This window comes from Amblyomma mixtum, chromosome 6, assembly GCF_055824585.1.
Source record: "Amblyomma mixtum isolate Tamu chromosome 6, ASM5582458v1, whole genome shotgun sequence".
In the NCBI taxonomy this organism is placed as follows: Eukaryota; Metazoa; Arthropoda; class Arachnida; order Ixodida; family Ixodidae; genus Amblyomma; species Amblyomma mixtum.
Genome location: NC_143017.1, coordinates 8,278,207 through 8,301,131, shown reverse-complemented (window position 1 = coordinate 8,301,131; position 22,925 = coordinate 8,278,207). Strand labels below are relative to the sequence as shown.

Below are 22,925 nucleotides of genomic sequence, written 5' to 3'. Positions count from 1 at the left end.
TATTCACGTACACACACACACACACACACACGCACGCACACAGAGTATGTGTTTTTTTAATTAAAAATGTCTTAACAGACACATACATTCAAAATGTATGCAGAGTCTGACTGGCATATATTGAAATTATGGGGTGAAACATGCCAGTGCAGAGCAGGCAATGAGGCATGGTGCAGCGCAGCACCATGGATTCGTGTTAAGCATGTGTGTTTTTGGATTTATGGAGCATTAGAAACTAAGGCTATCTGTGTGCCAAGCACAGGGTTGAAAAGTGGTTGCTGCGGTCAGAGACCATTAGCTTTTAATGTGCTGCAGTTTGTTTATGATATTTCCTTCTTTTAGGAACTTAACTCACTGTAAATCTGCTGTGGCAATCTTTGCTAACAGTAAATTAAGATTCAAACAGATATTTTTATGTAGAAATTGTAAAATGCTTTTTTTTTACTTCTTCGGGCTTTCTGCATAAAAAAATATGTCTTACCGTAACCAATTTTGCATTTAATTCACAAACAGGTTTTCCTTGTTTTATTAGCATGAAGTTATGTGGGTTGTGGATCATGGGGTTTAACATCCCAAAGCGACTCACGCTATGAGGGACGCCGTAGTGGAGGTCTCGGGAATAATTTCGACCACCTGGGGATCTTTAACGTGCACTGACATAGCACAGTACACAGGCCTCTAGAATTTAGCCTCCATCGAAATGCAACCGCTGCGACTGGTATGGAAACTGCGTCTTTCGGGTCAGCAGCCGAGCACCATAGCCACTGTGCCACCACGGTGGCCTGAAGTTATGTGTAAGGTGCATACGTCTGATGTGAGGTGGCATAAGTTCAATAAAGCATTCTTTGGTTTCGACGTGACTTTGATTTGCCCGAGGTTCTGCTTTACCAGGTGTACCTTATTGTTGATTGCATTATCTGAAGTGGTCCGCTATTTCTTTTGTAGCTTACTATCCACCAGCTTCAAGCAATCTATGCGGAATATTTACTTTTTCTAGTTTCTCGTCATATGCTCATGCAGCACTCCCTTCAGCTCTTTTGCTACTGCATATGCTGACTTGGCTCGGGACTCAGCATAATTTTATTGTTTTCCATGTGTTGTGGCTGTTGCTGTATGGTGCTTGGTATCTTCTATAACAATTTTACTGAATTTTTTGGAGTGGAGTGCTTTCAGCATGCTTAGAGAGTCAATGCAGTTTATGCTGCTCTCAATGTTCTCACCTGGAGTTGTTCGGTGTGCTTTAAAATTATGTGCAGACTGGGATTTTCGTACTTAGTCTGCAAGAGAAATCCGTACCACTATCATAGCCATACCATATTGCCGCCATATTCTGCCCATCACACTTTTGTGCCTGCTGCAATGTCCTATATCTTGTCAATCCCAGTCCCTAATGTAACACCCTAAAATGGAGTCAAGTCTGTTGTTGTTAAAGTGTAGGAAAATATGTATGCCTGCAGCAGCAATTGCTATATGTGCTATCTTAAGCTATGGCTGGGCTGTGACCAGCGGAAATAAAAGGGATAGGGAATATTTGCTGAAACACAGTGAACAGAGATATCAAAAAAGGATGGGGGCAAAAATGTATGCAAATATGTACGTGAGACCAGGAATCAAACCTATATCCTGGTTCGTGCAACAGAATGGTTTTGCCGCTGCATTACCACACAGGCCCGTTCACGTTTAAGGTTTCATTCAATTAGTTAAACGAAGCGGACATGGCAAGGAGACCAATGACAGAGAAGGTGAGCACAGAAGAGCAAAAGTAGCTAGGAGAGCATTTGATGTCCATATAGCAATGACTGTATAAAGAAGCTACTTGCACCACTATGAAGTAGTGTGTCATTGCATACTAACGCTGAGCACAAAGCGTGAAACAGTGAAGCACTCTTCATGATGCTGCGTTGATGCATAAAAATCATCGTAATTAATATTGGTGAGGAATTTCTTCCAAATACCTATACTGCAATTATTCTTATACTTTTAACTGCTTTATGAAAATAATTAAGCGACCTCAATAATTTACTTTTGGAGGTGACTTGAAAGTTCCATTGACAAACACTTGAAATCAGAATTATTTTATTTAACATCATGACGATGTTGGGTGTGCCGACAAAAAGCCAATGGAAAAGCTTGACGAGGCCGACGCCCTACAGAGGCATTGCAGTCGTACATAACATGGCACTTTTGGAAAACAAAAGAAACAGAAATAACAAATCTGGTATTAGGTGTTAATCATTTTGGACTCCTTACTTAAATGCCATGGGAGAGTGCAGCTCAACATTTGACAACCATAATTTGTTAGTATCCTTGGTACATACCATTTTAATGTCGCTCACGTAGGGTATTTTTGTTCTCCGCATTGCAAGGCTGACAGCTTTAGCGTTGGACAATTAGTTTTATCAACACGGGCTTTATACTGCCATAGAAGTAAAGTTTCATACAGCTGTGGCAAACGTATAAGTCTAAGTTCATTGAAAATCGGTTCGGAGTGTTCTAGCCGAGAAGCATTCATTACATTTCGAAAAGCTTTCTTTTGAAGGAGGCACAAGCGGTTAATATTCGTAAAAGACGTGGCACCCCATACCAAAAAGCAATAATTTACAACAGAAGAAAACAACGCACTGTACAACATTTTCTTAATCTTCGGCATGAAAGATTTCAGTCGACACAAAATACCGACAACATTTGAAAGCTTGTTCACCACCACTTCAACGTGATCATTCCAGTTCAAGTTTTCATTAAAAATAGCACCAAAGCTTTTTACCGCAGAGACTTTCTATAAAGTGACTAACCGATCCTTAAATAGAGTGGTGGCATATTTGTCAACTTATTTCAAGGCCTGAAAAGCACAGCCTTCGTTTTGGCAGTGTTTATATTTAATAAATTATTTTCAGACCATTCTAGGAGCAACTGCAAACATTTTGTGCCTTGTTTTTCGAGATATGGCAACTGTGCAGCTCTAAAGAATAAAGTGGTGTCGTCAGCATAAATGACGAAAATTGGAAGTCTACTAATACAGACAATGTCGTTAACATAGAGAATAAACAGCAATGGCCCCAAGATACTACTTTGCGGTACACCTGAAACGATGTGCCTAGGATCAGATAAGTCATTGTTTATTTTTACTCAAGTAAGACTGAATTATGCCAAGAAACTGCCCACGGAAACCCCAGTGCTTGAGCTTAGCTAGCATTATTTTGTGGTTGATGCGGCCGTGGCCTCGTGGCATAGCACCCGCCTCGGCTTTGGGAGGTGGTAGGTTCAACCCCTGCTGCCGGCTGGGTACCCACCAGTTTTCTCAAAATGGGTGCAAGTCATGCCCCAGCCTGGTGCTCGGCTTCCTAGGGTTGCATTGCTTGGGAAAGGAGCCTGCGCCTTCAGATCCCGTCACTGTGGGCTTGAAGACAGGTACAAAGCAAACTTAGTCACATTCATGAGAAAAGGGCCACAAGTCGGGCTTCTACCACACGAGGCGGATTTAGGGTTGCTTGACGGGGGAACTTATCTCTGATCCCTCAAGGCAGCTGTGGCCTAGACCCTTTTTCCACGCATCTCACCCCACATGCGCTGAGCACCAGGCCAGGGGAAATCTTGTACTCATCAAAGAAACCGGTGGGTACCCGGCGGCACTGGGGATCGAACCCCGCAACTACCGAATGTGACGCGGATGCTTTACCACAAGGCCACCGCTTCGGTGAAATGGGTGCATTCAGGATTTAACACTCATCATCGTTGTGTTCATGGGCAACCTGCAGTGCCCAGGCAGCACTGCAATCCAGCTGTTTCACATGGCCGCTCTGCGCACGTGCATCTCGCCTCCTTGAGCTGCTTCACAGGTTGGAAACAAACCTTCAGCGGTGCTAGTGCAGTTCATGTTAAAGACAGGCGCAGGCATAGTTGGCACCTTGTGGAATCAAATGCACCAACGTGCATTTGTTTTCAACAAATTTTTAAGGGTGGCAGACGAGTTTTCACGCCCTCCCTGTAAGGTGACACATCTCATGAAAAAAGGAAGATTGTTTAAAGGTGCATCTAAAGCCTGCTGCTGTCAGCTGCTTTGGCAGCAACCACATCATGAATGATTAGATATGTATGTTTGGCTGAAAACATCCCTTGCCTAGATGCTCTCATGTTAGCGCAGTCAGCTGGCATACATTACATGTGGCTTCAACAGAGCACACATGCTCATGCCTATAAAAACGAGCAGGTGGCATGGAAAAGCACCACAGGTGCACCTACAAAATGCTTGCCCCTCTCGCTAGGCTGTGTTGCGGCACTGCAATCAACGCAGTAGGCTTCATCACAGGTTGCCTGTTAGGAATTGAAATATAATGCAACCACTTAGCTTCAAAGTGAACTCTGAGCACACCCCTTAGCAGACCTTACACTGCCTGCAACTCACATCTGGACATGCCAGTCCTCCTGTTATTGCATTTGTCATGAGCTGTTCGTGCTGTTATGAGCAAAAATTTTATTTTGAGCTCGCAATGCGGAAATATTGCAGTTTTGTGTGTTTCCTATAACTTGTGCTGAAAGATGGGATAGCCACAGCTTTTTGGATGACAGCTTGCATGAGTACCCCATATGCCCTTTAACAAGGAAAGTTTTTGCTATCTGTAGTGTTCATAGTTTAGTCACGAAATAATACTGTTCATGAAGAATGTGCACTTCACGAGAATCAAGTGTGTGTTTAGTTAACACACACTTGATTCTCGTGAAGTGCGCATTCTTGAGGTTGGTACACTAACATTTATTTGGTCGAATGCATAGTGTGCCAGTGTTAGGAAAAACTACAGTGGGAAGGCACATATGCAACACAGACAGGTAACTCATTTCAACTTGTCTACTGAGTGGCAAAGATTTCAAAGCATACACGCTTATAAATTGGCGATAAACAACCAGAAGACGTTTGTATTGCATACTGCGTGCCCACAGCACAGCAAAAATCCGACCAAGCCAAACAGCACGTTCTTCAGCACAAGGTGACCAAAGCATTTTGCGGTTCTCCAATTTGAAGTCGGTACCAATATCTCACCACAATGCACGTGCTAGGCACTTGAGCATGTCCTGACAATGTAACAACACCAAAATTTAATCCACCTCGACAATGGTCCACTAAACCTTATTTGGCGTCACAGCTTCCACTACGTGCCACCACATCACGACGGTAGTGTTTTGCGGTGGATATCTGATGAGGGATACAGAAAAGAGTAGGTCGTGATGAGAAGTCACCAAATACCAGAAGTAGAGCACACAACAGGTTTGCTACTGGAGGGTAAAAAATAAAGCAATGACAGACCAGCAGCGGCGGACTGTATCGCTGAAATCGCAATGCCTCCAGAAATACACAATCTATGCGATGAAGCGCCTGTACAACGAAAGCATTTGCGGGGCTGACTTCACACATTAAGAAGAAACGCCTCGTCATATTACAAAGGGAACTGCTAGAAATCGCTGCTGAAAGACTGCGAACGTGCAGCCAAGCAATGTGCCATTGAGCAATGTGCATAAAAATTTTTAAGAAATGCATCTTCCACCCTGGAGGCAGCCATCTTCCACCAACAGGCCAACCAACAAAGCAAGGTCTGCCCAATTTGGCGGAGTAATAACACAAGCAGTTTTGGAACAATTTTTTTCAAAAAATGCACGCAAAGTAGTGCATCTTGTAAAATAAGTATAAAATAAAATAGTTCGCAAAACTGTAGAACAAATAGGATTACGATTAGTGCCAGTTTTTCGTCGATCACGAAATTGGCGAGGCAGCAACATCGTGATTGCCATCAAGTCAGAATCCGAATGTATTCAATCCAATCCAATCCGATCCGATCGTGGAATCGTATTGGCGTTTTGCAGTGTCGGTTTAAGTTCGCTGCAAAATTAATTTATTTCCGTCTTTATTGTTTCAAAGTTACGCTGTGTAAGTTAATGAAACACTTACGCTTACCACGGTTTGACCCTCGGCGACTGCGATCAGCGAGTCGAGCTACGTAGGCTCGATGTGCCCCACACAGCGGACTCCATCCTCCGTGCAGCGAAGAGCCCCGCCACCACAAGAGATGCCCGGAACGAAGCGTAGTTTTTCGCTTCGAACGACATGTGAGCGTCGTCGCCGGGACGCCACGACAGCTTCCTCAAACCACAGTTCATGTCCAACTCAAGTGTACGCGTCTGGGGACAAGGGTACGGCGATAACCAACCAGCGAAAAGGTAACCTGTCAGAAAACCCGACAGAGCCGTGTGAAAATCTAAAGCATTGAATTTCCTGCAAACTGGGCAGCGTCTCTTATGATGTTAAACGCTTAAAATATACGGTGTCTCTTCAACAATGGGTGCCAACTAAGCGCAACAGTCTGAACTTGCACGCCACAAATACGATGTCGAAGCACTAGCTGTGGCAGTCGTTTGGTCGCGGATAGGATGGAAACGAAAGAGTGGAAGCACTGGCCTTAAATGAGCTAATTTAAAGGTTGAGATGTTGGGAGCTTCGTTCTCATTGGGACAACGATAGAAACGGGGCGTAGCAGTACCTTCGACACTGGGCACATGGATGGATGGATGATAATGGCTTTAGCCTTTGTACCGGGCGGTAGCTTTCGCCACCACGGAAGGGCACTGTTGCTTGCTACTGTGGATGTGCTTGGTGGTTTGATTAATCCGTGATCAAGATATAGCTCGCGCTGCAGGTTGTTGTTTTTGTTGTTTCCCGCTCGTATATATATTGTGTCGTATGGTTTCAGTATACACGATTCTGCCATGGGCACACTGTCACGGATCTCCCCGAGAACGCTCGGGCCGAAAGAATGGACCAGGCGACAGGTTACCTACACAGACGCACATTTAATACACCCTACGCGACACAAACCCTAGCACACAAAACTAACTAACAAAGCTAACACAAAACATAAAGACTACCGAAACACACAAACTGGCAACACCCAGTCTGCTAGTGTTCGGCGTATGTGCTCACGGTTTGGTGCTGCTGATGCGTTGCATGGGTACAGTCAGTGGCATCTAGATAGCTGGCGTCGAGGCGGCGTTTCGAAGTGCTCAGGCTGGTGGCGTTGGCGTCGTCGTACGAGCTCCCGGTCGAAGTGCCCGTGGAGGCATTGCTAGCGATGTTGGCATTGATTGCACCACCCGGATGGGTGGCAACAGTGCTGGAGGCACTCCTGGCTGTGGTTCCGTCAGCCGTTGACTCCCCGGAATGAGCTTAGGAATGGCAGGAAGTCTACGGTGCGACGCCGTAGAAGTCGACATCACCGGAGCAGTAGCCGGTGTTGCTCTCTTCCAGCTAAGGTGTTCCTGACCCGCTGGAGCCTCCACTTCTCTGTTCTTCCCTCCCGTGCCACGCTATCCCTCGCGCTTTTATAGCCTTGTCGTTGGTACACGTCATCATCTTCTCTTCTCCACCAATACCTGCCGCGATGTCTCAGTGGTTACGGCGCTCGGCTGCTGACCCGAAAGACGTGGGTTCGATCCCGGCTGCGGCGGTCGAATCTCGTTGGAGGCAAAATTCTAGAGGCCGGTGTGCTGTGCGATGTCTGTGCACGTTAAAGAACCCCAGTTGGTCGAAATTTCCGGAGCCCTTCACTACGGCGTCCCTCATAGCTTGAGTCGCTTTGGGACGTTAAACCCCAATAAATCAAATCAAATCAAATCTTCTCCACCAATCAACTCTTCCCACCTCACCGAGTACCTCTTCTTCCTCTTCTTTATTCTTGGATTAATACACGTCATGCTTATCGTCATCCCATTTTTCTTTTCCAGATTTTAGTTCATACTTCTGTTTCCAATTTCCTAATATATGTGACACACGCACAGGCACACTCAGACTGACGTAGCAGTCGACAGTCACTTTGCAGCTGGGACGTTGTCTGCCACACTGCGACACAGCGAATGACTGCGCTTGGCCTTCTTTGATGGCCTGCCTGGTGGGACACGTTTCGAGCCTTTGTGCAGGCCAGGTCGTCTCCTTGCAATGCTTGTTGGCTGCACATTTATCTTGCCTCGGCACCTTGAAACCCTGCAGACTGCAGCTGACATGTTTATTAGTGGTGTGACAAAGCTCTGCTTGTTTGGAAGGCTTTTCAGTTTTTTCGCAAGTCTGGCTGTGTGCTTCATGCATGTCGGGTCGTTGTTAACTTCAGCCTTTAGGTGCAGAAAGGCTTCTATGAGGGCTTCAAAAGGGTCTTCCTCCAGTTCCTGAAACACACACAAAAAAACCAAAAATTTTTTGCTTAAAGGCTGCTGTTTGCCTACCAATGGGCTGATTGTTATAATCTTTTGCATGCAAAGAGGAAGCTGAGCTGTGTGATTCTGATACTTGTCAAAGATACTGGCATGATACGGTTTGTTAAGCTTTCTTCCATTGAAAAATGAGCGAAGTTTTGTGATGCATATGTGGTAGAAGTAACATATTATTCATAAACCTTCTTTATGGTGCCAGTAGCAACAGAATCATGGTTGCTAAGAGGCAGCATGCCATTCGGCGTTTGCAGGCTGTTGCTGCTATGGGCAACAGAGAGGCATGTGAGAGTAGGATGATGAGCCCATGCAGATGGTGCAAGCACATCGTCTGATCGTGGGGTGGCTTCACAAACAGTGGCATCTTGGCCTCTCCACTAAATTTAAATTTGCTTCCTCCATGGGCATGAACTGTTGTTAGGTCCGCTTGCTTTGGGGGGAAAATTTCATAATTGAGAATTTCTGCAGAATTCTTGTTAGTAACCACAATTTCGTTTTTGTTATTGCAGACACCAATCGGAGCGAGAGAATAATAAAAATGTGACTGTTTTTTTTTTAATTCCCGTGAAAGCCGGCATATTGTTGCACAGTTTTGATGATGCTGTGACATGCTAGACCTCTGCATATACATAAGGAAGTGAACATGTCAAGCTTGGCGGCTGTAGTGGCAACGCGTTCACAGTCCTGTATAGGAAAAGTCATGATACTGTCATCTCTCGAAATAAGCATTAATGGTGGTGGCAAAAAGTTTCCAGTTTCGACTCAACATCCATTCTTGGGTTTTTATCTTCTGTGGTACCAGGCTGTACATTAATGAGTGAGGGAAGTCCGAGGCCAGACTAATGCACGGCTGTGCCTGGCTTGCATGCATGGTCACAACAGCATGTGTAGGATTGTGCACCATGGCAGACTTAGAGAGATAAATCAGTCACTGGGAGACATTTTGTCAAACAAGCACCATTCTTCAAGTGGAGGGAATACCAAGTATTACCTGATGGTGAACTACAACCAGCACATGCTATTTTACTGAAGGTACATTTGAAGTACAAGGGTTGTTTCAGAAATAAGCGTGTATTTATTTTGTGTGTTATGTTTCCGGCAAAATGTTGCACATTTTTCTTTATGAGTTCAGAGAATTTTAAATTCTCCACCACAAAAAGTGTAGTCACTTGTCATCAATGACTATGGTTTATAATGACTCCGGCTAACATAGAGTTGCCGTCACTTGTCTTGCAAATGTATAGCGCCATAGCAAACCTGGTTCAGTGGTTGAGCACTGCAGGTTTCCCTACTTTCTGGAGGGCTGTACTGGCTAGTTGCAGCTGTTGAGGTAGAGGGAGTGTTCCAACAGTCAGGAACATCGGTGGGAGCCTCGCCGCACACAGCATTTTGCAGCGCTTGTGTCTTCTCATGGAGGCCTTCGAAGAAATCAATGCCGGGGCAGTTGTCTCCGAGCGCAAGCTTTCCAAGGTTGTAGCGACCTTCTCTAGTCTGCAGAGGTGCATTTGGGAAGATCCCACCAATCACTTTGTGCACGGGTGCCTGGTGTTTACAAAATGCACCGTGCTGTCCAGAGCGGCATGTGCACAGGCCGATGTCAGAGTACACTGTGTAAAACTTGCTCTCTGGACTGCCACTTGGGACGACATAATGCCCATCTCCATCACACCTGATATTGTTTTTGGTACCTTCTGGCAGTTTCTTCAGAAGCCTCTCATATTGCAGCATGTGCCCAGTCACACGTGAGTGGGCATGGTCAAGTATTCTGTGCAAGAAATACTCTTCCCACACAACAGAGAGGAACTCAGCTAGGGCCACAACATTAAATGCTTTAGTTCTATGCAGGATTATGTCTTTTAGGACCCTAATCGAGGCCTCTGAATAGTTTATTTATTTATTTATTTATTTATTTGAACATACTGCAGGCCCTTTTCGGGCCCATGCAGGAGTGTTTACAATGCATCATTGATCAAACAGAGTAAAAACAAAAATTCAAAAATACAGAGATGTTCTCTGACCCAAACACAAAAAGATTAGGAGAGAATTAAACAGAAAAGTCAATTTTTTCGATATAATTAAGAAATAGTTCCACGGACGTACACTTCACCGCATCTTCAGGCAATTTATTCCAATATGATATAGCATCTGGAAACAGGGAGTACCTGTGGATATTTACACGGCTGACTGGTTGACGAAGTGTTTTACTATGGTTTGTTCTAGACGAGTGTTTGAATGGCGGGTGTAAGTATTGTGAATTGGCTATTTTGAAGTGACCGTGAAGAAGTTGGAACAAAAACTTTAATCTGGAAATGATTCTTCTCTGTGACAGGCTTTGTAAATTTGACTGGTAGCGCTAGTTTGACGTGAATACTTTGAATAGACGAACCTCACTGCTAGTTTTTGGATGCGCTCTAATTTGTTGATTAAGCTTTTTTGATGGGGGCTCCAGACTATATCCGCATATTCTAGGGTAGGTCTTATAAGAGTTTTATAGGCACTGAGTTTAATATGGGCCGGCGTGTTACGGAGCTTTCTCCTTAAATAATGTAATTTACCTTCAGCTTTAGAGCAAATGGATTTGATGTAGGGCTCCCAACGCACTTTAGATGTTAGGATGAGCCCCAGATACTTCACCTGATCATATTTTTTAACCTGTGCGTCACCAAGTGTGTATGTAAAACTTAGAGGATGCTTCTTATTAGTGAATGTGATACTTTTGGTTTTATCTGCGTTAAGTTTCATTCCCCAGGTCATACACCAAGCGTGGATTGATTCTAGGGAATTGTTAAGGAGAATTTGATCGTCAGATTTTTTTACAGCTATATATACGACACAATCGTCTGCAAAAAGGCGAAGCTGGATCGATGAACTAACACAGGAATGAATATCATTTGTATAAATGAGGAACAAAAGAGGCGCAAGTACTGATCCCTGGGGTACACCCGAATACACATCCAGGTTTTGCGAAACGTATTCACCTATTTTGACGCATTGTTTTCTGTTCTGCAAATAGCAGGAAATCCATGACACAATGTTGCGATCAATGCCAAAAGATAGTAATTTTGTTACAAGGTCATCGTGAGGAACAACATCAAACGCTTTAGAGAAGTCTAAGAATATAGCATCTATCTGGTAGCCTTCATTAATTGTGTTAGCGATGTCGTGAGTAATTTCAGCAAGCTGCGTTACTGTTGAAAGCCCTGTTCTGAAACCGTGTTGTTTTTCATAAATGAGATTATTATTTTCTAGATATGAGATCATGGCTTTAAAAATAATGTGTTCCATCATTTTACAACTAGTGCTTGTTAACGATATCGGACGATAATTATTCAGTTCAGTTTTAGGACCCGATTTGTGTATAGGAATTATTTTGGCACAGCGCCAGTCATCTGGAATTACGAGTGTTTGTAAAGATGTTGTGTAAATTTTATGCAGGTATTTAGACACCCAGTCAGCGTATCGGACTAAAAATGTGTTCGAGATGGAATCAGGACCCGGAGATTTTTTTGTGTCAAGTGTTTGTAAAAGAGAAAGGATTCCATCTTCACTAATGATTAGTTCTGTCATGGGTTTCTTGATTGTGTATGCGGGTAGAGAAGCGTGAGAGGCTGTTCTGGTGAAAACGGACTGGAAAAACTTATTGAATTCATTTGCAATGTCATCAGGTTTACTTATGGTGTCGCTGAAATCTGTAATGATGGAACCAGTTGACTGTTCTTCAGATAAGTAGCGCCAAAACTTATGAGGGTTGTGAGCCATGAAGGAAGGCAGCGTCAAATCAAAGAAGCGAGTTTTTGCGTCTCGGATTTTGCTCTGTAAGCAGTTAACAAGACTTGCAATGTCATTCTTGTTTCCTTTTTTACGCCGTCGTTTTATTTTTCTTTTAAGTTGAATTATCTCGCGCGTTATCCACGGGTACTCCCTGTTTATGCGTTTTTTTCGAAGCGGAACGTATCTCTTTTCGCAAGTATTTACAATGTTTTTGAAACAGGACAATAGTTCACGAACATCGGTCAGTGCGCTGAATTCGGCAAAGCTGTTCTCAAGTGCATTTAGAATTGCAGGGTCATCTGCACGCTCATAGTCCTTGACAAAGGTTGGCAGTGTTTTCTTCTTTTTGCAAGTGACTACTATGGGGCATGACAATACTAGCAGTTTGTGGTCAGATATGCCGTCTTCGATGCGCACTGAACACCCTGGAAGTGTACTGCTAACAAAAATTAAATCAAGAAGTGAAGAGGAAGACGACAGAACTCGGGTGTTATCGGTAACCAGCTGATCTAAGGAAAAACTAAATGCTGTAAATAAAAGCGTTTCCGCGCTTTGGGCATCTTTTCCGTCGTGTGAAAAGTCCGCCCAATTAAATTTAAAGTCCCCCGATAAAATCAACTTAGATCTTGAGTTAGTGTGCTGGGACAGATAATCGTTCATTTTTTCCAGATAATCTGGCGGGGCGTTTGGGGGTCGATACACGCCTCCCAGTAATATACATTTACCGGAATATGTTATTTTGCACCACACACTTTCGTGGTCATCAATACCCTTCAGGACTGAATATTTTATGTTGTTTTTAATAGCTATAGCTACACCACCCCCTCGCGAACCCCTATCTTTACGTAGCAACTTATATGTTGATGGAACAACTTCCGAATCACGTACTCCTGCTTGTAACCATGTTTCTGTTATAATTATGATGTGAGGATGGTGTCCCAGAATTAGCTGCTCGAGGTGACCTAACTTGTTTACTATACTTCTAGCATTGAATGACAGGATTCTTAGTGTTTTGTTTTTGGCCGGTCAGATATGATTACTGTTCGAGCTTGCTGCTCCTGGAGTTGAGTTAGGCTGGGTGTGCCTTGCATCATCGGCCCTTCTTGTTATTTCGACCCTGGTTTGTTGTGTTTCATCCCAAATGAAAACCTTGCCATTGACCTTTAGCTTATCAAAGGAAAGCGACACCTTTGCCCCAGCCGCCCTCTCTCGCTCCGATGAGCGCCATAGCTTAGTGCGTAAGTCTCGTACCCTTTTTGAAAAATCTTCAGATATGGAAATGTTAGAGCCCTTTAGTTTGAAACAGCTTGACATAATATCTGTTTTCTCTGCGGAATTGAAGAACCGAACTATGACTGGACGTGGTGTTTTGCCTTTAGGATTACCTATCCTGTGAATTCTTTCGGCCGATTTCACTTCCATGCCCAGCTTGTCTCTGAAGATTTCTTGCTTAACGTGTTCCTCAAGTGATTTAGCGTCTTCCTCCGGTTTCTCGGTCACACCATAAATCAATAAGTTGTTGCGTCGACTTCGGTTTTCCAAGTCATCTATTTTTGCTGCTATACCGTGAATGTGTTTGTTCGTACTTCTGGTTAGTCTTTCACTTTCATCAAGTCTTTCTTCGCATTTCTTCAACCTACCTAAGTCGTTTTCAATTGTTTCAATTCTCAACCTCATATTATCAACCGTTCTCTCGACATGTTTTAGGTTTGTAACTAACTCCTGCAAAGTTTTGTTTGTTTTTGCTTGTTCTTTCAGAATCTTTTTCAGTAGTTCATTGTTAAGATGACTGTCAGAGTCAGAGCTAGGGCCTGGGTTGAGTTCAATGTCACCAGATGTCAACAGTAAAAGCCTAATGACACTATAACAGTCACAAAGCATGCTCAGGAGAAATTGTGGACTTGGTAGCACCGTCAGGGTTACATCATTGTCTCTAACTGAGGAAACAGAGTATTTGCCACCAACCTGTACGACAAAAACGAAGTGTTTGAGCATTGGTATCCGGTCGGTGCCACCAAGTCCACTGAAGTGTCCAGCTGACGGGATCCTGGTTATATACCCGCGTAGGCGTGGCTCCGTTGACGTTCCAGCAGCAGCTCGGCGATAGCGGCTGTTGGTGTCGGCGATAGTTGTTGGTGTTGTGGCCTCGTGTCTTTGCGGACGTGTCTTTGGCCTCGTGTGTCGGCAGTATACAATCTATTGCGTCCATTCTCACCTGTGAGGACCCCGCCGATTCGCCTCATCTAGCCATGACTGCGCTGAGCCCTCCATCTTCTGCGCCTGATTCCTCCGCTACAGACCTGTTCCTTCACTCTATCGACACCGATCTTCCTTCCCCGCAACGGACGCAGCTTCTTAACCTCCTTCACCAGTTCCGCTCCTCCTTCGACTGTCATCGGAGTTCCTTGGGCCAAACTTCCACGGTCACCCATCGTGTCGACACCGGCAACCACGCACCAGTGCGGCAGTGCCCCTATCGTGTATCTGCCACCGAGCGCCATGCTACCGAAGAGCAAGTTGATAAAATGCTCCAAGATGGCGTGATCCAGCCCTCCAGTAGCCCTTGGGCTTCGCCTGTTGTGCTGGTCAAGAAGAAAGACGGCTCCATCCGATTTTGTGTCGACTACCGCCGCCTTAATAAGATTACGCGGAAGGATGTGTACCCTCTTCCCCGCATCGATGACGCTGTGGACTGTTTGCAAGGGGCCGAACTATTTTCTTCCCTTGATCTTCGTTCTGGATATTGGCAGGTCCCCATGGAAGCGGCTGATCGCCCCAAAACTGCTTTTGCAACCCCCGACGGCTTATACGAATTTACAGTTATGCCATTCGGCTTTTGTAATGTGCCTGCAACATTTGAGAGGATGATGGACACCATTTTGCGGGGATTAAAGTGGAAGGTATGCCTCTGCTACCTCGACGACATCGTGGTCTTTTCTGCTGATTTTGACACCCACCTCCATCGCCTGAGGCACATCTTGAACTGCCTTTCTGACGCCGGTTTGCAGCTAAACTTGAAGAAATGCCATTTTGCCGCTCGTACACTCACTATCTTAGGGCACGTTGTCTCCAAGGAAGACGTTTCTCCAGACCCAGCCAAACTTTGTGCGGTCGCTGCTTTTCCCAAGCCTACATCTGTCAAAGAACTGCGCAGCTTCCTTGTCCTGTGTTCCTACTTTCGTAGGTTTATTCGAAACTTTGCATCTATTGCTGCCCCTTTAACAGAACTCCTATCCAGCAGCTCCGACTTTTCACAGTGGTCACCTACCTCTTCCCTACACTCTTCCCTACACTGCAGCCGGTAACCGTTGGGCTATCGTCGCAGTTGACCACTTGACGAGGTATGCAGAAACCGCCGCCCTTCCATCCGCCTCAGCGTCTGACGTAGCCTCCTTCATTTTGCGACGGTTCATTCTTCGCCACGGCGCACCGCGCGAACTGCTGAGTGACAGAGGCCGCGTTTTCTTATCGGAAGTTGTCAAAGCCTTGCTCCGCAGGTGCAACATCATTCACTGAACAAGCTCTATATATCACCTGCAAACTAACGGCCTTACAGAAAGATTTAACCGTACCCTCGGCGATATGCTCTCTATATACGTCTCATCAGACCATTCAAACTGGGATCTCGTCCTTCCGTATGTGACATACGCCAACAACACCGCAACGCAGTCGGCTACCGGCTTTTCCCCGTTCTATCTTCTTTACGGCCGTCACCCTTCTGCTCCACTCGATACCATTCTCCCATACCAGCCTGACGCATCTGAGTGTACTCCTATTTCGCAAGCTGCACGACACGCAGAAGAGTGTCGCCGAATCGCCCGTTCTCTCACAACTGAGGCCCAATACCGTCGGAAATCCCGCCACGACAGCCATCACACGCCCCCGCACTTTTCTTCTGGTAGCCTCGTGTGGCTCTGGATTCCGTCCAGTACTGCGGGCCTCTCCTCGAAACTTCTTGCAAAGTTTCACGGCCCCTACCGAGTTGTGGAACGCACCTCGCCTGTTAATTACGTGGTGGAACCGCTGATGCCGTCTCCTGATCTTCGCCGGCGCGAACGCGAGACTGTTCACGTGCAGCGCCTAAAGCCGCATTATGACCCGGCCATCTCACCTACGCCGTAAGTCGCCAGGATGGCTCCTCTCCTCCCCGGGGGGCAGTTGTAACGACGAAGAAGTTCCTGTTCAGGCGAAGACGACGACGAACTTCTGACCGTTGTGTTGAGCGGCATTGCCATCGCTTTGTGTGTGGGCTCTCGGTGCTCGACCTCTGTGTCTACGTGGCCTGTGCCTCTGTGTCTACCGCCGGCGCCCAGTACCTCTAACCATCCCAGTACCCATCTTACACTACAATTATTCAAACGTATGTTGAGTTTGTCAATTTGGCCTACAGATCCCAGGAAGAACGAGTAGGTGCGTTAATTTTGGGCACACATTAGGAAAAGTTTCATGAAGGCCTTGGCAATGATTGAGCAAGCATTCATGCGGGATTGCAAGACCTCTATGAAACGCTGTTACCAAAATTTAACTTCTTGAATTGGTTGCAAGCACGGCAGCAGATTTTAACTCTTGTTATGGGTCATTTATTTCCATATTTGTGATCCAGATTCTGACCACTCTTTAGAACTGGGAGGGAGTGCATTGACATCTGCATGGAGCTACATAGGGTTGTCATAAATGTACAAACTTTTTGTTCCAGGTCACTGCTGGGGCTACCTGGTGTTACATTTATGACCCTGAGAGAAACCAGCCATCTTCTCTGGGCAGAGTCCATACTTGCCAAGAATGGTGAGACAAGTGTAAAGTCAAGTGCATGTTCAGGACTTTCCTTGGCATCGGTGGGATTGTGTAAAAAAAAGCTGACACCAGAAGGACAAAGTGTCAGTTCCACCTGCTACTGTGCCATTTTGCAGCACCAGGAGACATAACCCTAACAGGCCTACTGAATCATTTCAAGGCTCCGTTTTCCAAATTTGCTGGTTTTTATGGATAATTTGATGCCAGCCATCTGTTCAAGTTTTCTATTAATTCACAAATCATGAATACAATCTAGTCCACATATAACGACTGCAGTTATAACTAACAGTTATTACAAATGAGGTAGAGCTACCGTCAAAAAATCCATTAGGGCTATGACATTGCATCTTAGATAAAACGAACAACCTTGGCTATATAACTCTGTTATAACTAACAAGGAGGCACTGTAAGCTCACTACTCCCACAGCCTCCCAGCTATTGTGATCTCCCAAAGAAAATGTAGCTGTCTCTCCCCCCCCCCCAAATAAATAAATAAAAAAGTGGATTTGAAACTTAAACTACCGGCCAGGTGTGCTCCAACAGGCTACAGGGTCAGTCAGTGCTTGCGTGCACGCCTGTTGGGTAAAGCATTTAAAGTGGAAACAGAAGCATGGTAAGCTCTAGACAGGGGCAGTGTTGGAAGCAAACTGCTGCACACGGCCGGTGCCTAGTCAATGACAGCGATTTGAGAAGCTTGAATACCAGTCACGAGGTATGCCTTGCAGGCCCACCCAGTCACGTGATTCATCACTTATCCAGTCGGATCTCTGCTCTCTGCGTGGCTGCCGCGTCCAGGCAATTCGTAGACAGCAGATAGCTTGTGTCACCCTTGTTTAGAGCTCTCGAACAATGTGCACCGTATGATTGAAAGTAGTAGCGATTGTTTTTTGGTGAGGTGTTATTTCCCATCTGGTTTATAGGCCTATTCGACTGTATTCTGGTGGAAAGATTGCTTCAAGACCCTAGTAGTCACGGCAAGCTATAGCTTTATTTGGAGCTCTATGCGTTACTTGAGAGCTTTACAGAAGAGTCATGTATACTGTACATTATGAGTGCTCATGCGCTGCAGTAGCTTTGTCGCTGCACCCTGACAACGTTTTTGAGGATTGAAGACGAGGGCTTTCACCAGTTGCCGTGAGCGCCTCATTTACTAACGGTATTACCACGTCATTGAAACAGCTCGTCTGCTGCTTAGGGCTTGGCCAGGAGCACATGACCGTTCTGGAGAGCTTAGAAAGCGGTTTGATAGGGTCTGCTTCGAAGAAACAGGCATGCACAGCAGACCTTTTAAAGAAATAACCATCACCTTTCTCTGGCTGTATTTTTGCGCTGTAATGGGGTAAGTCCACATGACCATCAAGTTCATTATAAGTGGGCTCTACTGTATACCGCTGTCTACGATCATGAGGTTGTGTAGTGCAGCTCCTTACCTGACCAGTATTGTCTCTCGCCACAGTTGCAAATGGTCCCTGTTATGCTTGCTTGTCACTGATACTTATGCTGCCGCTACTGTGCTGCATAAGTAGCCCTACAATTTTTTTATTGCATCTTTCATATGCTGAATTGAGAGGCAAAAGCTCTGCTGTGTTTGGCTGTACTTTTTGCAATTACTTAGTGTGTGTATGATGCCTACAAACTGAAACAGAAGTGGTCAATGCATTGGCTGTGTTGTCATGCACTGGACATGCTATAGCACCCATTCTTCAACCAAATACCATAGGCCTGCACAGCATGCATGCACTATGCGACTTGTGAGACATTGTCCTGTGACGTAGTATCAGTGACACAGTACCTGGCCTTGCCACCGCTGTGGCTCACCGGTTACGGTGCTCGGCTGCTGACCCAACCATCAGATGTGGGTTCGATCCCGGCCGCGGTGGCCAAACTTAGATGGAGGCAAAATTCTAGAGGCCCGTGTGCTGTTCAACGTCAGTGCATGTTAAAGAACCCCAGGTGGCCGAAATTTTCAGAGCCTTTCACTGTGGCGTCCCTTATAGTCTGAGTCACTTTGGGACATTAAACCCCCATAAAACCATAAAACTTTTTCTTCTGAATCAGTCACTCACTGCTGTTTCTGTATGCATTCAAATTTTATATCACTGATTATGAATAAATTCCATACCTTTTGAAAAATGACCATCAATGACTTCCTTTCACTTGGGCTGACACCATGCGTGGCAAGAATCAGCCACCGCCACTCAGCCTGTGCCACATGAAAGTGGCATAGGAGCTGCCTGGCTTCTGGCCAGTTGTCAAGAATTGCTGCTTTCTCAGCAGCACTGTTGTCAGTCATGAAAGTCTCTGGTGCCTGCAGACAAGAAACAGCCACATACTGACAGCTATGCAACAGCTAAGTCATTCCCATGACAGATGTTTGCGGGTGCCGGATAAGTTGATAACCAGATAACCTTGCTACATTACCCTGTGTTGCTATGATGATATTTTTCACTTCGGTTTTGATGGCATTACTGAATGGGTCCTAACTCTGTGCATGCATAATCTATATTCAGTTTGATATTTAAATGTAGAGGTGACATTTACACAGTGTAGTTCACATGTCAAACACTTCAGCTCTACAGCTTGTTCATTTGTGGCTCAAATTTTAAATGAAATCGACTGCTACTGACCTGACAGGTTGGGCAAGCAGGAGTTTAGGCAGCATTGGTATGGGCTTGCATTAACTCAATTTTTTTTTTATCAAACAAGATGAAAAGTCCAAGATTTTAAGGTTTGCAGAGTGTCACACCGCCTCTTGGAGCAAACTGTTGAAGCTTAAAAGTTGTAGGCATGGCTTGTAGCCAATGCTGATATTGTTAAGCAGTGCCTCTTGGAGCTTGCAGAAAGTACAGGCTGGAGCAGACCCATATTCTGAACCAATGTTGCCTAACTCATGTAATCTAGCATTACCTGGCATTCTTTCAAACAACATGCAGTAAGTATAATTTGCAATTTTCCTGTGCCCACCTCACAGCCTCCAAAGCAAAAGGGGTAGTTGTGCTTCAGGAGCTCGAAGCCAGCTGAGTAGCCCTCAGTAGTCTGGCTGCTGTGCACAATGACTGCTATGGGTACAGCACCAGCTGATGTCGCTGTCAGCATAACTGTCACGCTGCTGCTTGTTGAGTCACATGATGCCGTGGAATCAACGAAGATGACTTCAGAGGATGATTCAAGCAGCTGGGCACGCCTCATGATTGGAGTTACCAGGAGAACTGCCCAGCTTCCTGCCCCTCCCTCTGAGTGCACCTTCACATCAACTCCTGCATAAAAAGCGGGTTTTGACGGTTTAGTATGGCATAACATGAAAGCATAGTTGGTGTTGCAAAACAAATTATCACCTTTATGAGACACTGAGAGCAAATTAAAGTTTTCCTGCATCAATGGATTACTCTTATGTGGACGTAGAGCATATTTTCAATGAAAACAAAATATGTATGTGGTAGGAAGGACAATAAAATGAGAGATGGGTATTGTCTGGTGAGATTTTTTGTTCTGTAGAACAAAGGGTTAGGTGCCTGAATAATCTAACTTTTTGTATCGCTACTAGCTGTCCACTTTCATCTCACCAGGAAAATAAGACAGCTAAATGTGCAAAATAAAACTAAAAACTCTCAACACATTGTCATCAGCACCGTTGCAAGTTTTTATCAAAATGCTCAAAAAATACTCAACTGTTAACTCCTAATTTTTTTTTTTACAAAAAACATACTTCTATTGTATGTTCTCTAAGTTTGGTGGCCGTGCAATATTCCTTTCCAGCGCAAATATTTTTTAAAGTTGCCATTTCCGTGGCCTCTGCTCAGGTGATGGCTTTATCACCTATAATCAAGACTGCATTTTTGGCATCAAAAACATTCCTCATGTATTAAAATTTTCTGGCCACTTCCCTAACAAAATTTTCATGCTGTATTAGGTCATCCTAGCATTTTATGAAAGGACTCGTTTTCAGTCGGGCCTTCAGCCATGCAAGCCAGATATGCTTGTTCACATATTTATGCTCACTGCCTGCTAGGTGGATGTGCTACATTGTAGTTTTCTCTAAGCACAATAATTGGCTGCAAAAGTTTAGGGCATATTGCTTTTGTAGTGCACAGAACAAATATTTGTCTCTAACTTGTTGTGTTAAAGAAAGCTATCTCCTGACATTACAGGCCTGAATAAATTTTTGGCATTAAATAGATTGCTAAAGGTGCTCTATGGTAGGCAACATTCTTGGCATCTTTGTGTAAACAAGGTGAGAGCTGGAAAATTGTTCTCTTCTTTATTAATAGGTGCTTTTAATTCCCAGCTGGGGTATTGCTAAGCAGTATCTATGTGTCGCAATCGAGAAAGCGATCATGCTTTCTACATTGTTGCTGTTAATTGTCCACTCTCATCAGTACATTCAGTAGGCTAATGAGACACATATTTGAACTTGTTTCACTTCTTCCAGGGCAGTAATAATGCATTTAGCTTTAAGTATGTGTCTGCTTACAACAACACAACCTGGCAAAAGTGACGACCTTCTCTCTTGTTCTCATATGGTCTAATGTTGTGTCCACAATTATTGATTCTCAGTTCAGCTCTGCACTTGTGCTGAGTGTGCCAGTTTGTGTTGAAGTGGCACAGAATAAGAGACTGCTGGAGGACATCACAACTCGGCCTGCTTTTAGTGATGAGAGACAAGAGGTCCTGCTGTATTGCTAGTTTAGCAGCATTGTGCATGGATGCTCCCGTGCTGTGGAATTTTCTCCTGCAGCCTCCCCAGTGGTTCGGAAACTGTGCCGTAATGCTCCTGTCGCCAGCTCTCGTACATACGGTAAACAACCCTTTTGGTTGGTTAAGTGCACCACTGGCAAGTTTCAGCAGGCTTCCAGTGTCACCTTCAACACACAGAGATGCTTCGTGAAGGCGTATCGCATCAGCCGGGGTAAGTCCATCGGCGAAGTACTGATGGAAAAGTTGTTTGTTGCCTTCACTGCATCGCAGAAGGCGAAGAGCAGCTGCACTTGGTGTTGCGTAATTGTGCAGAGTGTGCAACTTGATCACTGCACACAGCGGGAGGTCTCTCCACAGATATGCATCATTCTTCTGCGTGTTATAGTTGACTTTTTTTATCTTTATGTCGATCATTGCCCTGCGGTTTGTTGTTCGCTTGGAGGATTTTTTCTTGTTGAGGTGATGGAGGTGGCACCTCCAAACTTTGTGACACACCATTCTGCAAAGGACACATGTTCATCCTATAACACACCGCTTTCTTCAATTTTCTAATCTGCACATTGATATACAGTGGACTAAACTAACGTTAGGTGTGCATATTTCACTAGCATTGTTGAAAACTGCATCGTGTAAGCTATTTTTGTATGTATCCTGCCACACCGCTCTGGCAATGCATGTGACTTTCTCCAAACTTAAATTATAGGACACAAAAAACTAGTCAAAAGAATATAACTACAAATCATTAATCATGTTTGAAGTCTAGCCTGCAACAAATTTATGCTAATGGCCACGTTATAATTAACCTCTTTCTGAACAGCACTTTCGTTCCAGATAAGGTAGCTTTCCTGCATCGCATGTTAACCGTGATTTCGTGTCGCGAGAACTTTCTTTGAACAAAAAGTACCTTGAAGTTATGGAATGCACCTCTTGAGATGCTATTCGACCAAGATGGGGAAATAATTGTGGGAAAGGTAGCTCGTGGTTGTGAACTACTGCTGTTTAGACCATATTTCGTCACTTCAAGCTTGTTTTCCTGCAAAGCTGTAGCTCGCCCACAAATGTGCAGTGTGTATACAAACTACCTTGCGGTTCGATGCCCCCCACCTTGAGAAGGGGGGGGGGGGGCAAGGCAGCACATTTAGATTCTAGCTAACTGTTCAGGTTTGGATTGGACAGTTAACGTTGACTAAAATAATTTGCAGAGAGCAGCAATTAAATTGCCTGGCAGTTTGTTACCTTAGAGGATTTTCATGAACTGCTAAAGAGATTCTTTTTTTTTAATGCGTTTACCGGCTAACCTATAAGCGCACAAAAATGTGCCAAACTGCTGAAAGCGCGGAGTAAACAATGCAGACCTACTTTTGACATTTTCCCTCCTTTTGGGCGCTGCAGATGATCCATAATGTGTTCGTAGCACCGCT

At 44.8% G+C, this 22,925-nt stretch overlaps 2 protein-coding genes and 1 long non-coding RNA gene across 4 annotated transcripts; 1 reads left to right on the top strand and 2 right to left on the bottom strand.

Annotated features, from left to right (window-relative positions):
* Positions 1 to 6,108: 6,108 nt before the first annotated feature.
* LOC149338175 (uncharacterized) lies at positions 6,109 to 18,945 on the top strand. Its single transcript, XR_016283408.1, has 2 exons — positions 6,109 to 6,207; positions 16,712 to 18,945. It is a non-coding gene; the product is annotated as an uncharacterized LOC149338175 (long non-coding RNA).
* Positions 7,771 to 20,355, bottom strand: LOC149338174 (uncharacterized). 2 transcript variants are annotated; one of them, XM_089547540.1, is made up of 3 exons: positions 19,774 to 20,355; positions 18,932 to 19,117; positions 7,771 to 8,202 (listed from the first exon to the last, which is right to left on the bottom strand). In XM_089547540.1, exons 1-3 carry the CDS (start codon positions 20,182 to 20,184, stop codon positions 7,852 to 7,854), a joined length of 948 nt encoding a protein of 315 aa, XP_089403666.1. In that variant the 5' UTR covers positions 20,185 to 20,355; the 3' UTR covers positions 7,771 to 7,851. The 2 variants fall into 2 exon arrangements, with proteins under 2 accessions (XP_089403666.1, XP_089403667.1); XM_089547541.1 differs by lacking the exons at positions 18,932 to 19,117; positions 19,774 to 20,355 and adding an exon at positions 9,502 to 9,987.
* Positions 13,042 to 14,603, bottom strand: LOC149338176 (uncharacterized). Its single transcript, XM_089549983.1, has one exon. The coding sequence runs from the start codon at positions 14,008 to 14,010 to the stop codon at positions 13,042 to 13,044; it is 969 nt and encodes a 322-aa protein (XP_089406109.1). The 5' UTR covers positions 14,011 to 14,603.
* Positions 20,356 to 22,925: the final 2,570 nt, after the last annotated feature.

Bases quoted from the DNA above. Each gene is read 5' to 3' on its own strand.
- LOC149338176 (XM_089549983.1), bottom strand. From the start codon at position 14,010: ATGCTCAAACACTTCGTTTTTGTCGTACAGGTTGGTGGCAAATACTCT.
- LOC149338174 (XM_089547540.1), bottom strand. From the start codon at position 20,184: ATGCAGGAAAACTTTAATTTGCTCTCAGTGTCTCATAAAGGTGATAAT. The intron at 19,118-19,773 runs GTGGGCACAGGA...TCTTGTCTGCAG, and splicing joins TTTGCTTTGGAGGCTGTGAG to GCACCAGAGACTTTCATGAC. The intron at 8,203-18,931 runs GTATGGAATTTA...TGTGTGTTTCAG, and splicing joins TGATGGTCATTTTTCAAAAG to GAACTGGAGGAAGACCCTTT.